We start from the raw sequence: 13,242 nt of genomic DNA, 5'->3' as shown, positions 1-13,242 counted from the left end.
AAAAGGAGCTTGAAAAATTATAATTGGTGAGATGACTGTACAGTTCCCGGGGGGGGGGGGGGCACACACACACACACACACACACACACACACACACACACACACACACACACACACACACACACACACACACAGACACACATAAAAGAAGACTACAACCGCCACATGCATTTGATGTTTCTCCTTCCACAACAACAAAGGAGGACAGGTGGTATACTTGGATCATTTTTCATGAATCCTCTCGAGTTTCCATTTCGGTGAAGGATACTGACACAAGGACTTAAACTCAGACTTTCCAGTTTGAATGACAGTGTGTTACTGGTACAGGGGATAGACTATGTAAACAGTACAGGGTCATTTCTTTCAGTGTTTTTCATTGGTTTGTCAGTTGAGTATTCAGAATTGTTGCATTCACCACCTTTTCACTGTTGTGTTGAGAACCTCTCCGGTAAAACCTTATTTATTCTAGTTATTCAATCAGTCCGTGACATGATTACATATATGGAGAGAGATATTTAATGGTTTGTGAATTTGGGGAAAAAAAGTGGGGCAACATACAATGCATGGAGTTAAAATCCATACACACTGACTTGTCCAGCAAAAAAAGATATCAAATGCATATGTGAGCATTACCATCATAATTTTACTCTAATTATCTACCAGCTGGAACTGCAAAGAGGACAATTATTGAACATTAGAGATATGTCTAACAATAAAGCACAATCGCTGAGACTGATGAACACTATTTAACATGTTACCACATAGTTGGGAACTTAAATGAACCCTCTCCATTCCTTCTCGTTTGTAGGTTGCTGCACTACACACACACAATTCCTTGTAATTTTACCTACGGGGGTATGGACTTGTAAATAACCCCAGAAATATTACACATTATTTCATGTTTATGCTTTGCATTGGGGCATTACATATTCATTCAAATGCCATAGCATGTACGATATGTTCAGTTCACGTGTGAGTATCTATCAGTTCATTAAGGACCTCGTTGTCAGATTATGACGTCAATGTGACGATTGATTTGATTCCTACACCACGTGAGGCGACTGTGAGGCAGCGCGCCGTTTGTCCTGCAGGGGGCGTCTTTTCCTCCAGTCTCCCGTGTGAACCGGAACGATATGGTTTCACCTTGGGTGCACATCGACGTGGAGAGACACACATTTGGCTCCAGCTAGAAATTTGACATTCAAATGAAAGATACATGTCAATGTAGCACCGCGGCGCGTCTGACTGCTCTTCACACAGAGAGGAAACATGAAGCAGGACGTCAGGATACTTTTACTGGGGGAACGTAAGTCTTTTTTACACTGCTAGCTAAAAGAGCTAGCAAACATTAGCTGTTGTAGCTAACTTATTACTCAGTGGGAGCGGACTCTTCCTGGGTTACTCCTGGTGGAAATGTTATTACGTAGATAAATGCGCGTGTGTGTTTGTAAATATGTGCATTAATTGCGGCATAATTTTTTGTCATAACTAAGCTGCCGCTTTCCAAATGTTTGTTTCCGCTAATGCTAACATAGCATAGAGAAACTTTGCCCACAAAGTGTCATCGGTTAGTTCGTAGCTGATCTTGCTGAATGAAATGGCTTCTGTCCATATTTCCTTTGGCTAACTCATAAGCTGTCGTCTACTGAAAGCCACAATACATGAAGCACAAATGTGTTGAATGACAGACAACTATATGTTCTATATATTCCACGTCACATGATCTGTTTGATTCTTTATTGTCTGTTTTAATTCTCGATAAACACATTGCCTCTGCCCACACGTCCTTCGTGCTGTGTTAAGTGGAAGCATATCAGGACATTTATTAGAGTAGCACCAAATGAAGTGCTGTCAATTTCAACATTCAACTAACATCGGATGATGGTTGAGTTTCTGTGTGGCCGCTCCTCTCATCCTCTTCTTATTGTCTCTTCTAACAGCCAAGGTGGGCAAGACGTCGCTCATCATGTCTTTGGTTGGAGAGGAGTTTCCTGAAGAGGTGAGTGTGGGTGCAGCTTCTTAGCCACCGCTGAGGGTTTTCCCAAATTTCCCTTTTTACAAGACGATGGTCAAGAAGCCGACCACCTGCATCTCATGGCCTGTGTTGCCACAATTACTCCACAGTAGTCAATGTTTAGCATTGGCTAGTGTACGTTAGAGCCCGACTGATGAATCCGTTGGCCTTTTCGCAGACAAGTCGCTGCGTTTGTATTTTGCCAGTATTCAAAAATAATTTTAATGAATAAACAATGCAGAAAGGATGTGCATTTATGTTTACATGATATGTTTAAAATATGTGCATTGTCTTAATTCAAGTTCTATATATTGGGTTGAATGTTTATTTTCAATATATATAGTTATTTGAAATCCATTTCTTTCCTCCCTGCCTGTGTTAAGTGTAAAGCAGGAGCAGTTATCATTATCTTTTGTAGCTTACCTTGCAAATTTACTTTTCTTGCCGCTCAACTTCCAAAATTGACTTGTCAATGAAATGACCGTAAGTATTAATGTCTCAATGATGTCCTGTTATAAAACAAAAGAAATTGTTTCAGATTTCATTCATACTGTAATTTTAAGAAGGATGATCAACACCATTGTTACTTATAATAGACCATTCTGCCATTCTGTGGCAAGAACAGATTTTTGTGTAGCTCCATTAAAACATCTTGACTGTGGCTTCTGTTTCAATGCATTTAATTGTAAATGTTTATTGTTTGCATACATTTTTTTATTCATATATATATGGTAGAAAGTGTGTCTCTTAATTACGTGATGCTGTGGCCTGACCAATTGATTATTGAGAGTTAATCTTGGATCTGTGATCCCTGATAGGTTCCCCCCAGAGCGGAAGAAATCACCATCCCTGCTGACGTGACTCCGGAGAAGGTGCCTACACACATAGTGGACTACTCAGGTAACATAACCTGAAGGCTAACAACAACAAAAAAGGAGCCATAACAAATGCATGTGGGTCTGTATGACACAAGTGTTTGTCCTTAACCTCGACAGAAAAAGAGCAGAGTGATGACATCCTTAGAGATGAAATCATCAAGGTAAGCACACCTTACCACCACACCAATCAAAACATTCTGAACTTGAACAGATGATCTTTGTAACACTTTGTTTAAAACCCAAACCCACTGCACCCAGGGTTTGAATTAAGCTTGATCAATCTTGATCAATTCAATCAAGCCTGGATGGAAAATGGGAACGTTTGAGCTGTTTAAATGCATGCAACTGTCTTAATGTTGTCTGCAACTTGACAACAAACCAAAGCACATTTTTGAAGGTCGGTTCAGTAACTCTCCTCAAGTATAACGTACTCGTAAAGGTTTTTAGGTGAAAGCAACAACATACTGAGCATGATCTTTTTCTGTCTGTGGCTCCAGGCATTTTTGAATATACTGGTTATTCTGGTTATTTTTTTTTACTGGTTATTCTGTAAGTCATTCTTCTATTTCTAATGTTCAGTGCATTTCTATGCGCATATAAAGTGCTAATAAGTAATAATCCTTTTTGATTTAAATAGAGAATATTGAGCTGTTGTCTGTTCTTGATATGAAGTTCTTGTCACCACAGGCTAATGTGGTGTGCGTAGTGTATGACGTCACCAACGAGGACACAATAGACAAGGTAGTAACCTGCTGCATGGTTTGCATCGTCTCAGCATTCTACATACTGTGTGTTACATTTACTCCATGCATTTGAAATAGAAACTTCACTTGTGTTTGACGCAACCTCTTACTTTTCAGATTAAAACTAAATGGATTCCTTTAGTAAATGGAAGCGCAGAAAAAGGAAACAAGTATGTATAAGCTGCGTGTGTTACTCGGGCTTTGCTTTTCTGGTGGACTTTGCTCTCCTTCCCTGTTTTGCCCCTAATGTCGGTAAACTTGTCCGTCTAGGAATTTAAGGCGGTTGTTGAATTTATTCATTCTGAAAACTTAATAAGAGCATCAACAAAATACCCCATATGAGTGAGAGCATGCTTAATTGTTAATATGTCCTGTATAGTGATGTCATTGTTGTATGTAATAAATCACGATAGTGATACTGAGAGTTAACATATCTTCACACATTGTGTCAGAATTCCCATCATCCTCGTGGGGAACAAGTCAGATCTGCGCTGTGGGAGCTCAATGGAAACCATTCTTCCCATCATGAATCTGTTCTCTGAGATTGAGACATGTGTTGAGGTGAGCTGAACCCTGCGACGTAGCCATGCTGCTAAATACTGGAGTCTGTGTTACACCTGATAACTCTATCTATGTGATAAGCACGTGGTCGCTGGGTTTCAAATCAATATTTACACAAGCACACTCTTTTTCATTTTTCAAGTGTTCGGCAAAGAACCTGAAAAACATTTCAGAGCTGTTCTACTATGCACAGAAGGCAGTGCTTCACCCCACTGCCCCTCTGTATGACCCTGAAGACAAACAGGTCAGCCCCTTTTTTGTAATGGGATGTCAACTGCTGAGTGAGCCCCTTTTTCTTGTGCATGCAAATTATTATTTGATCAATGACAACCTCTTTGTCCTCTGATATTTGTCCACAGCTGAAACCTTTGTGTGTCCGAGCCCTGAGCAGAATATTCTACATTTCCGACCAGGACAATGACCGTATCCTCAGTGACGCTGAACTCAACAGGTTTCAGGTGCCAGTTAAAATTGCTTCAGCATAATGATTTCTCCACTATTATTTGAACCAAAAACTATATGTTTGCTATAATTCTTTAATTTTTATTTTGTAGAAATCTTGTTTTGGGAATCCTCTGGCACCTCAAGCCTTAGAAGATGTGAAGACAGTAGTTTGGAAGAACACCAGTGACGGTGTGCAAGACAATGGCCTAACTTTAAACGGTAAAAATCCGTTTTAACTGACAACATTCAACTGTAAAACTGTAAACCGTGTCGTTGTAAGGCCCCACTCAACTAATGGCCAAGTATGGTCCGTCTTCTCTCTCAGGTTTCTTGTTCCTCAATACATTATTTATCCAGAGGGGTCGACATGAAACCACGTGGACCATCCTCAGAAAGTTTGGTTATGACGACAACCTTGAGCTGACCGATGACTATCTCTATCCTGAGTAAGTCTGCGTCTTCTCTTTCATTTCAGCTGTAAAATATGGTTTTGCAAAATTTTCATTTCAAGTGGTTGAGAGGTAAGATCCCTCTCTATGTAGTCTACCGTTATCTAGCTCAGACTTGCTATGTTTCTTATGTGTTAATCCTAACTATGTTTATTCGTACACACTAGTCGGGTGTTGATTTTGTGTTGTCAGACTTCGGGTTCCTGTCGGCTGCACCACAGAACTCAGTCCTTTAGGCCATCAATTCCTCCAGCAGCTATTCGACAAGTACGATGATGTGAGTAGCTACCATTTTGCCGCTGGGCTGTAATGTGTGATAAATGTTGCAGGAAATCTTGCTAAATAGTGGAAGTTGTCTTTGTGTTGAAAAGTGTCTTTTCTTCCCCCCTCGTAGGACAAAGACTCTGCCTTGTCGCCCACGGAGCTCAAGAACCTGTTCTGTGTATGTCCCTACATGCCGTGGGGGGCCGAGGTCTACATGACTGTGTCAACCACAGACGAGGGCTACATCTCTAACCCCGGCTACCTCTGTCAGTGGACGTAAGTGTCTCCCTCCGTCGTTGATGACTATGTATGATTGTAAGCATGCACTAGGCTCACACTTTAATACAGTAATTAATAATTAATATTCTGCACTGCTCAAAGCTCACGTGTACCATGCCTTCACACGCAGGCTTTCTGCATACCTTGACATCCACCGTTGCCTGGAGCACCTAGGATACCTAGGCTTCCCCATCCTCACTGAGCAGGAGTCACCGATTTCGGCAATCACAGGTGTGTGTGTGTGTGTGTGTGTGTGTGTGTGTGTGTGTGTGTGTGTGTGTGTGTGTGTGTGTGTGTGTGTGTGTGTGTGTGTGTGTGTGTGTGTGTGTGTGTGTGTGTGTGTGTGTGTGTGTGTGTGTGTGTGTGTGTGTGTGTGTGTGTGTGTGTGTGTGTGTGTGTGTGTGCGCGCGCGCGCGAGCGTGCATGTTTCGTAGTTACTCTTGTAATTGAGAAAGGTTGGGACCATCTCTCTGTGGTACATCAGAGATACACAGTACATCCTCCCTGAAAACTTTTGTCCCAGTCTCATAATTTAGCACAAAAGGAGGATTACCAGTCTTAATCCAGTTCACTGTAGCCTAATAGATTAACATACATGTACATTTGCCCTTGAGATGTGAATGGATAGTTAATTTAACCTGGGAGTCTGCAAGTTACACTTTAATGCATGCATAGTTTGAAATGCGGTGCACGCTCCACCCCGCTGCAGGACAGTTTTCCAAGAAAGCTTTGACAAGATTAGAAAGTGTGATGTAATAGGTATTACTGCTGCTAATCACACACATTCTGTCTCTGTCTCAGAGGTCAGAACCTTAAGTTGACACCACTGTACATGTCAGAGAGGCTAGATGTGTGTCAACCTTTTATTAGGCAGTGTTATTTATTGTTATTGTACATTATTTTTAGCCATGTCTGCAGTTTTACTTTAGGGACCTCATATTTTGAGCCATGGTTCAGTTCATACGTCCTTTTTGTGGATGTTAGCAAATGGTTGCAGTCTTTGTTTCAGAATCCCTGCACCTCTAGTCTCACATATCCTAAAGAGGCCACTGTACAAAGTAACCCTCTTGATCGTGGTATCAGCATGCACCTTTCTCAGGACAAACTTTATTCTTTGTCACGAGTGGGACTAATATTTATTTAGTCAAATTTTATTTTATGCCTGTGTGACTGTTCGTCTTGATTCCTCTGACTATGAACCTGTGGTGATCAGTATATATAATATATATAACACAGGTGTAATGCACACCTGCGTTATATTCTTAACCTAGTTAAGACTCTGGAACTGCCTCCCCCTGCACATCTGTGCAGCCCATTCTCTGAATATTTTTAAGTCCCATTTAAAGACCCACCTCTTTTCACTAGCCTTCGATTAGTGTCTCCTTTTTTTTAAGTGCCAGTGCATAGTGTTCCCTGGTTACCTTTTAAATTCTTTTTTGCTTTACTTTACCTATTGTATTATTCTTTGTTTATTGCACTTAAGCACTTTCTTGTGAAGCACTTTGGTGCGGCTCAGCCGTCTGTAAATGCGCTATAGAAATAAAATTGACTTGACTTGACTAGTTGTTATGCTTTGCATTTGTCTTCTGAATGGCACCAGAGGTCAGTTTATCTTAGCTTGAAGTTATTCCATATACAGTGTGGCCAAATTTGACTTTAGTGTTTAATATTATGAATGCAATTAAGCAGCCTTAATCTAAAATGAAAAATGAAAGCAGTTGAAATTAAAGCCAGAGAGTTTGCGTATGCCTTATTTTTTATATAATTCCTGCTGCTGGCACTCACAAACCAATCAGTGATGACACTGGAGAGAAGAAACTCATTTGTTGCCATGTTGAAGAACTGAAAACAACAGCCCCCGTGGCAGGTCGGTGTTTCTCATCTGCTGCAGGAGTAATGTTGGCCTCATACATCAGAGGTATAAAAAAAAAAATAGGCCACACTATTGCGCTGTGTAGAAATCATAACATTTTCTTTCTTCAGTTGTGATAATCAAACAGCATTTTTCATTTTGCCATGTGTTGATGTGAAGTAGCTGTTAAGCTGTGCTAACTCAGATAGATTCTGATAGGCAGAAGGAGAGTCCTGTGTGTTTATGTTTTTTTTTTTGTTTGTGCTTGTTTATATGTGCAGTGACACGGGAAAAGGAGGTGGACCTGGAGAAAGGCCAGACACAGCGGTCGGTGTTTCTCTGCAAAGTGATCGGACCGCGAGGGACAGGGAAGACGGCCTTCCTCCAGGCCTTTGTGGGTTGCAACGTCGCGGTATGGCACCATCTGCTAGTCTGGAGCTGAAAATGTCAAATGTTAAAAAATTTTAAAACTGTAAAACGTATAATATGTGTCATCATTAACACTGACGCAGAGGTGTAACTGTTTTCCTGGGGTTTTTTTTCTTCTGTTTTGAACAGAAAACAGGAAATCATAGCAGTGCCTTTGCCCCCTATGCCATAAACACTGTTCAAGTCAGCAACCAGGAGAAGTACCTTATCGTAAGTAGCTCCCATCCTCATCTTAATGTTGACCCTAAACTCTGACCCTGACTGAAGCCTCAACACTGCACTCTGTTTTTATTATTATTTATTTTTTCCCCCTCCATGCAGCTCAATGAGGTGGATGTGGAGGCGGAGTTCCTGAAGGCATCAGATGCCTCCTGTGACGTCGCCTGTCTCATGTATGACCACAGTGACCCACATTCCTTCGACTATTGTGCCAGTATATACAAGGTCAGTCACAACACAAGTTAGTAGCTACGGGAGCATTTTTTACCTCTAGTGGAGCAACATGTCCATCTGTAAATATTACCTCAGGAGACAGGCCGCCTCCAGCCTCTGCTATGATTCACAATCTCTTGGAAACGATTAAACATCATTTATTGAATTTCTTTCTTCTTGGAAAGATACCCCACTTAGGTAATGCTCATAAAGGCTCAACAATAAAAGAAAGACAGAAGTGTTCTCGTCCTTTATTAAAGATCTTCAGAAATTAAAAGGTAATCTGATCAAGGTGTTTACAAGAGGAGTAGCCTTGGCCTGTTATTACAATTATTAGTGGAATGAAGGGCTCAGACAGGGTCTCTCCACGGTGTGACACATTAGTTTATGTGTAAACATCATGCTAAAAGTGATGTCGTCTTCATTTCATTTGCATGATGAATGTATCCGAATTTCATTAGGAAATTCTCCTCGCTCTCACTTAAGTTGTCAATTTTTTTCCCCTTTTTTTTATCTTAGCAACACTACATGGAGAGCAACATCCCATGTGTGTTAGTCGCTTCCAAAGTGGATGTTTCAGAAGTGAAGCAGCTCCACGGGATGACCCCGGCAGAGTTCTGTTATAAACATCGACTGCCTCCGCCGATGCCCTTCTCCAGCCTGCTCCTCGACTCCACCAGCAGGAACATCTACACCAGGCTCGCCTGCGCAGCGATGTACCCGTATGTTACACAAACGTTGGCATCACTCAGAATATTACGTTTCACACATTGAGGAATTAAAGCGTGATCGGTTGAGATGTAAAATAAGCAAGACATTTGTTATGGTAATGTAAGTGTCTGTTTATTATTTGGTGCGACTGACACTCTGTGGTTGTTTTTCAGACACCTGAACGGTTCGGACATGAGCAACACGTCCTTCTGGCTGCGAGTGGCGTTCGGCTCGGCTGTTGTTGCCGTTCTGGGCTTTGCCGTCTACAGAGCCGTTGCGAGACTGAAATGACCAATAAGCAGCTGAGCTTTTATTTTTAATTTTTTTTCCAAGATTTTGCAACCCTTCACCTATCCATCGAGACCAGATCAAGACCCACTGCAGTCTGAACCGTTCCACTTTTCAACATGCAGGCTTCCAGGAAACGTCTTCATATCTTCTCTGCCCCCATCTCTGTGTCTTGACTGCATCACTTTTTTCAAAAGATCGCAAAAAATCCAAAGGCAGTTGGATCCAAGTGATCATATTATTCTCCTCGCTCCATTGCCCAGCTTTTTCTGCCTTATGTTGTCTACGCAGGCCTAGAAAGAATTAGCCTGTCTGCGCTCATTGATACACAAAGAACTGCTAACTGTTAATATCCAAAAAAGGTGCTTTATCAGAGCTGAGGAAATGCACAAAGTCTCTTGACCAGTCCACTCCTCCCCCCCACGGTCGTCTGTGAGAGTCAATGGTGAGATTGGACAGTTTTTATATACATGCAGTGCTTCACAAGCAAAATAGAGAAATGCCAAATTGACCAGACTGAAGAACCAAAGTGCATCCCATGCAGTCTTTTAAACAGAGACAGACATTGTGATTGGCTGCTGCTTAAACTCCTCAGTGAACAACACTTATCCTTCTGACCACAGATACAAGATACTTATATCTTATTTGCCAAACAATGAGCAGTGAGTAATCATAGCATGTTAATTGAACCATTTTGCCTGAAAATGAAATGGCTGGAATGTTCTTGTTGAAATTTTCCTAGCGGTGTGAGGTGTCCGCTGATCGGCCGTGGCATGGGGAGACTTCTCTTTTGTGCATGAAGAAGGTATAAAATGCAACAACAAAAAAACGATAACAACCAAGAAATATTTCTCCCGAGGCAATGCAAATCTTAAATGTAAAAAACCTTACAGGAGGATCTGGTCAGGCGTCTGCTTTCACTCCATCTGTTCACACTGAAATCAAATTAGTTTTAACTGAGACTGAAATATATTTGTAAGCTGTTCTTTTTCTATTCACATATACCTTACACTGTGCACACACACGTGACATAATCTGCCATGGTGTTGTTCCCCAACATGCATGAGTCATGTGAATTGTTTGTTTTCGTTGATTCATTTAGCTGGTGACATGCTGCTTCTGCAGGACGCTCGTCTGCGCTTTTTCAAATATGACTGTCCTGATGCTTAATAAAAAACCAGACTGGGTGGAGGGGAGGGGCCTCCGCCCAAAAGAAAACTAACATTGTGGCTGTTGGGATGGAAGATGTGTTGTGATTTCTGTGGCGTATGTTTTATTTGATCCTCACCGTCTTGAATTGCAGCATCTGTGTTTAAGAGCTGATTACTCACAACTGATTTTTATTTCGGGGGGGGGGGCGGGATCCGCCTTCAGTGACCTGACACCACACACTTCGTTTACCTCTTGAGTTTGATTCAATGCAAATGTTAGTTTAATGCTACGCTCTTTGTTATTAGAGTATAATTAATGTTTCCCATCCCACATCACCTTCATCACAAAACATTTGTTGCATTAGTAATTTCAAATGTAAAGTCATGCAGCTAAAATTCAAGTGGGAGTTCCCTGTTAGAAGCAACACTGTTTGCACAAAGCGTCTCGACGCCAGAGCAGCATGCCCTGGCATGTTCGGATGCTCATCTCTGATGACTCGGCCTGTTGCTGTTTACACAGGTCGGTTCGATTAGGAGTTTGACTCCTGCAGGTCCCACCAGCACTGGCGCGTAGTTCCTGCAGGAGACCACGAGGTGGCGGTGTTGCACGTCGGACGAGAGGCGGGACAGTAAGGGATGGGTGTGTCTTGAGTGAATATGGATGCGGGGGTTCCGAGTGATGTTCTACACATATTTCTTTGTGTGTAGTCATACAATTGCAAGTGACATGTCTACTGTTCAGCTTTTGGCTGCACTATTTTTGAGAACTTCACGCATCTCCCTGTGTTTACGATTCCCTCAAGCAACTATTTCTGTGCAGCAGTTTCGAAAAATGAATTTCGATAATTAATATAAAAGCCTTTTTGTCCTCATATTAGCTTAGTTAGCAGTTACAAGGTCATTCCGAGTTATTTCTTTTGGTTGTTCACATAACTTGGTGGTATTTAACTCTCACTGCTGTAACATGGGACTCTGTAGCACCAACTCCATCGAACTTTGAGAACGTTGTAATGCTGAATATTATTGCTTTGAAACCTAAAATCCCAACTGCCACCATCACTGTTTTGGAGATTCATTTTTTTTTATTATTAGTTTCTCCGCAGCAGGCTACAAGGAGCTGTTTGTGGGCAGCATCCTGGTGTACACGGACTACAATCTCAAGACCTTTGTGGAGGTTTGTGTGTCTCGGGAACGTGTGTGTGGAAATGCAGGTGACCGTGTCACTGGTCTATCGAAGCACATTAGAATAAAACCTATTGATCTTTGATGGGCTATATGCTCTTGTGCCCTTCTCCCCTTCGCTCCTCTAATTCACCAAGCAGCTATTACGCACGCGTAAAATGCGCGCAATAAAGTTGACAAAAACAATCTGTAGAAGATGACAACGGTTTATTGAGTTGCAGTACAAACGGTCTTTAAAAGTGACTGACCACAGCGGGATGTTGTTATGAGTCGTTCTGAAATGTGAAAATATACAGACAGGGAGCTTGAATGAAAACTATGGAGCCTTTAGGAAAAGGATCTCGCTGACGTCCACTGACTGTGGTCTGGACATTGTAACGGTCCAACAATGGTCACCATTCAAACCCCCCCCCCCTACAACAACTATTCATTCGTTTAAGTCTATTTACATGTTATTTTTACCCTTTCAGTAAGATCCTAGAGCTGCCATCAGACAGAAATTAACATTATTATTATTATCATCATCATCAATAACCCCAAATAAAAATGCTCACACTTGTTTCTACAGCATCTTTAGGCTATAGTGCAATGGAGAGAGAACTACTGGTAAAAACAGCATAAGTTTGCATGGGACCTTACAAAAATAATACATATATGAAAACATTTCCTTCAGTATTTACAGTGTGTGTCTCTGATCATTGTCCTTTCACTTCTTCTTCGCCGTCTTCGCTGCCTTCTTCGGTGTCTTGGTCTTGGGCTTGGCCGCTTTCTTTGCGGGCTTCGCCTTGGGCTTGGCCGCCTTGGCTTTCTTCGCTGGCGCCTTCTTGACTTTCGTCGGCGTCGCCTTCTTCGCGACCTTCCTCACTTTCTTCGCCGCCACCTTCTTGGGCTTCTCCGGCGTCTTGGCCACCTTCTTGGACTTGGCCACCTTCTTGGGTTTGGCGACTTTGGCCGGCGCTTTCTTTGGCTTGGGGGCCACCGCAGGCTTGGTGGACTTCTTGGTGTCCTCGGGTTTGGACAGCCGGAAGGATCCGGACGCGCCGCTGCCTTTGGTGTGGCACAGCATCCCGGTTTCCAGCAGCCTCTTCAGGGCCATTTTAATCTGCACATCGGCATGGTCGCCCACCTTGTAGTTCATCCTCACGTACTTCTGGATGGACTGACGCGACGCTCCGCTCCGGCTGGCGTCGCTGACGATGGCCGCTGTGATCATCTCGGAGTACTTGGGGTGAGAAGCAGGTTTCTTGGGCTTTGCTGCCTTTTTGGCTTTGGCCGGAGCCGCCGACGTCTCTGCCATGGTGACTTTTTTTTTTGGGAGTAAGTTGTCAAAAAAAAAAAGAAGAAGAAAAAGTCCCAGAGGTGTGATTTCACCCGGTTCAGCTGGCGAAGCAAAAAAAAAAAAAAAAAAAAAAATATTCGCACGGCCACAAACAAAGCGTCTCCCGAGAACGAGACAAAATCACACTCTCTGCTTTCAGAAGAACCGAATCGAGACGTTGTTGTAATTGTCCAGGCGCAGTGACGTGTCTGTCCACCGGATCACTTAAGTGTCTTATTCCACAGGC

General features: G+C 42.3%; 2 protein-coding genes across 3 annotated transcripts; one reads left to right on the top strand and one right to left on the bottom strand.

Annotated features, from left to right (window-relative positions):
• Nucleotides 1–305: 305 nt before the first annotated feature.
• rhot2 (ras homolog family member T2) lies at nt 306–10,566 on the top strand. Of its 2 annotated transcripts, XM_035612779.2 has the most exons (19): nt 306–1,306; nt 1,941–1,999; nt 2,833–2,914; nt 3,010–3,053; nt 3,580–3,633; nt 3,753–3,805; nt 4,088–4,196; nt 4,339–4,440; nt 4,556–4,654; nt 4,751–4,859; nt 4,966–5,086; nt 5,282–5,366; nt 5,484–5,629; nt 5,763–5,863; nt 7,766–7,896; nt 8,043–8,123; nt 8,235–8,357; nt 8,865–9,067; nt 9,230–10,566. In XM_035612779.2, the coding sequence occupies exons 1-19, from the start codon at nt 1,270–1,272 to the stop codon at nt 9,345–9,347; spliced, it is 1,857 nt and encodes a 618-aa protein (XP_035468672.1). In that variant the 5' UTR covers nt 306–1,269; the 3' UTR covers nt 9,348–10,566. The 2 variants fall into 2 exon arrangements, with proteins under 2 accessions (XP_035468672.1, XP_035468673.1); XM_035612780.2 differs by lacking the exon at nt 306–1,306 and having other exon boundaries at nt 2,833–2,886.
• Nucleotides 10,567–11,867: 1,301 nt separating this feature from the next.
• Nucleotides 11,868–13,242, bottom strand: LOC118287506 (histone H5). Its single transcript, XM_035612782.2, has one exon. The coding sequence runs from the start codon at nt 12,972–12,974 to the stop codon at nt 12,384–12,386; it is 591 nt and encodes a 196-aa protein (XP_035468675.1). The 5' UTR covers nt 12,975–13,242; the 3' UTR covers nt 11,868–12,383.

This window comes from Scophthalmus maximus, chromosome 16 (genome assembly GCF_022379125.1).
Source record: "Scophthalmus maximus strain ysfricsl-2021 chromosome 16, ASM2237912v1, whole genome shotgun sequence".
Taxonomy (NCBI): domain Eukaryota; kingdom Metazoa; phylum Chordata; class Actinopteri; order Pleuronectiformes; family Scophthalmidae; genus Scophthalmus; species Scophthalmus maximus.
The sequence above is the reverse complement of the archived record's forward strand: the minus strand, read 5'-3'. Positions and strand labels throughout refer to the sequence as shown.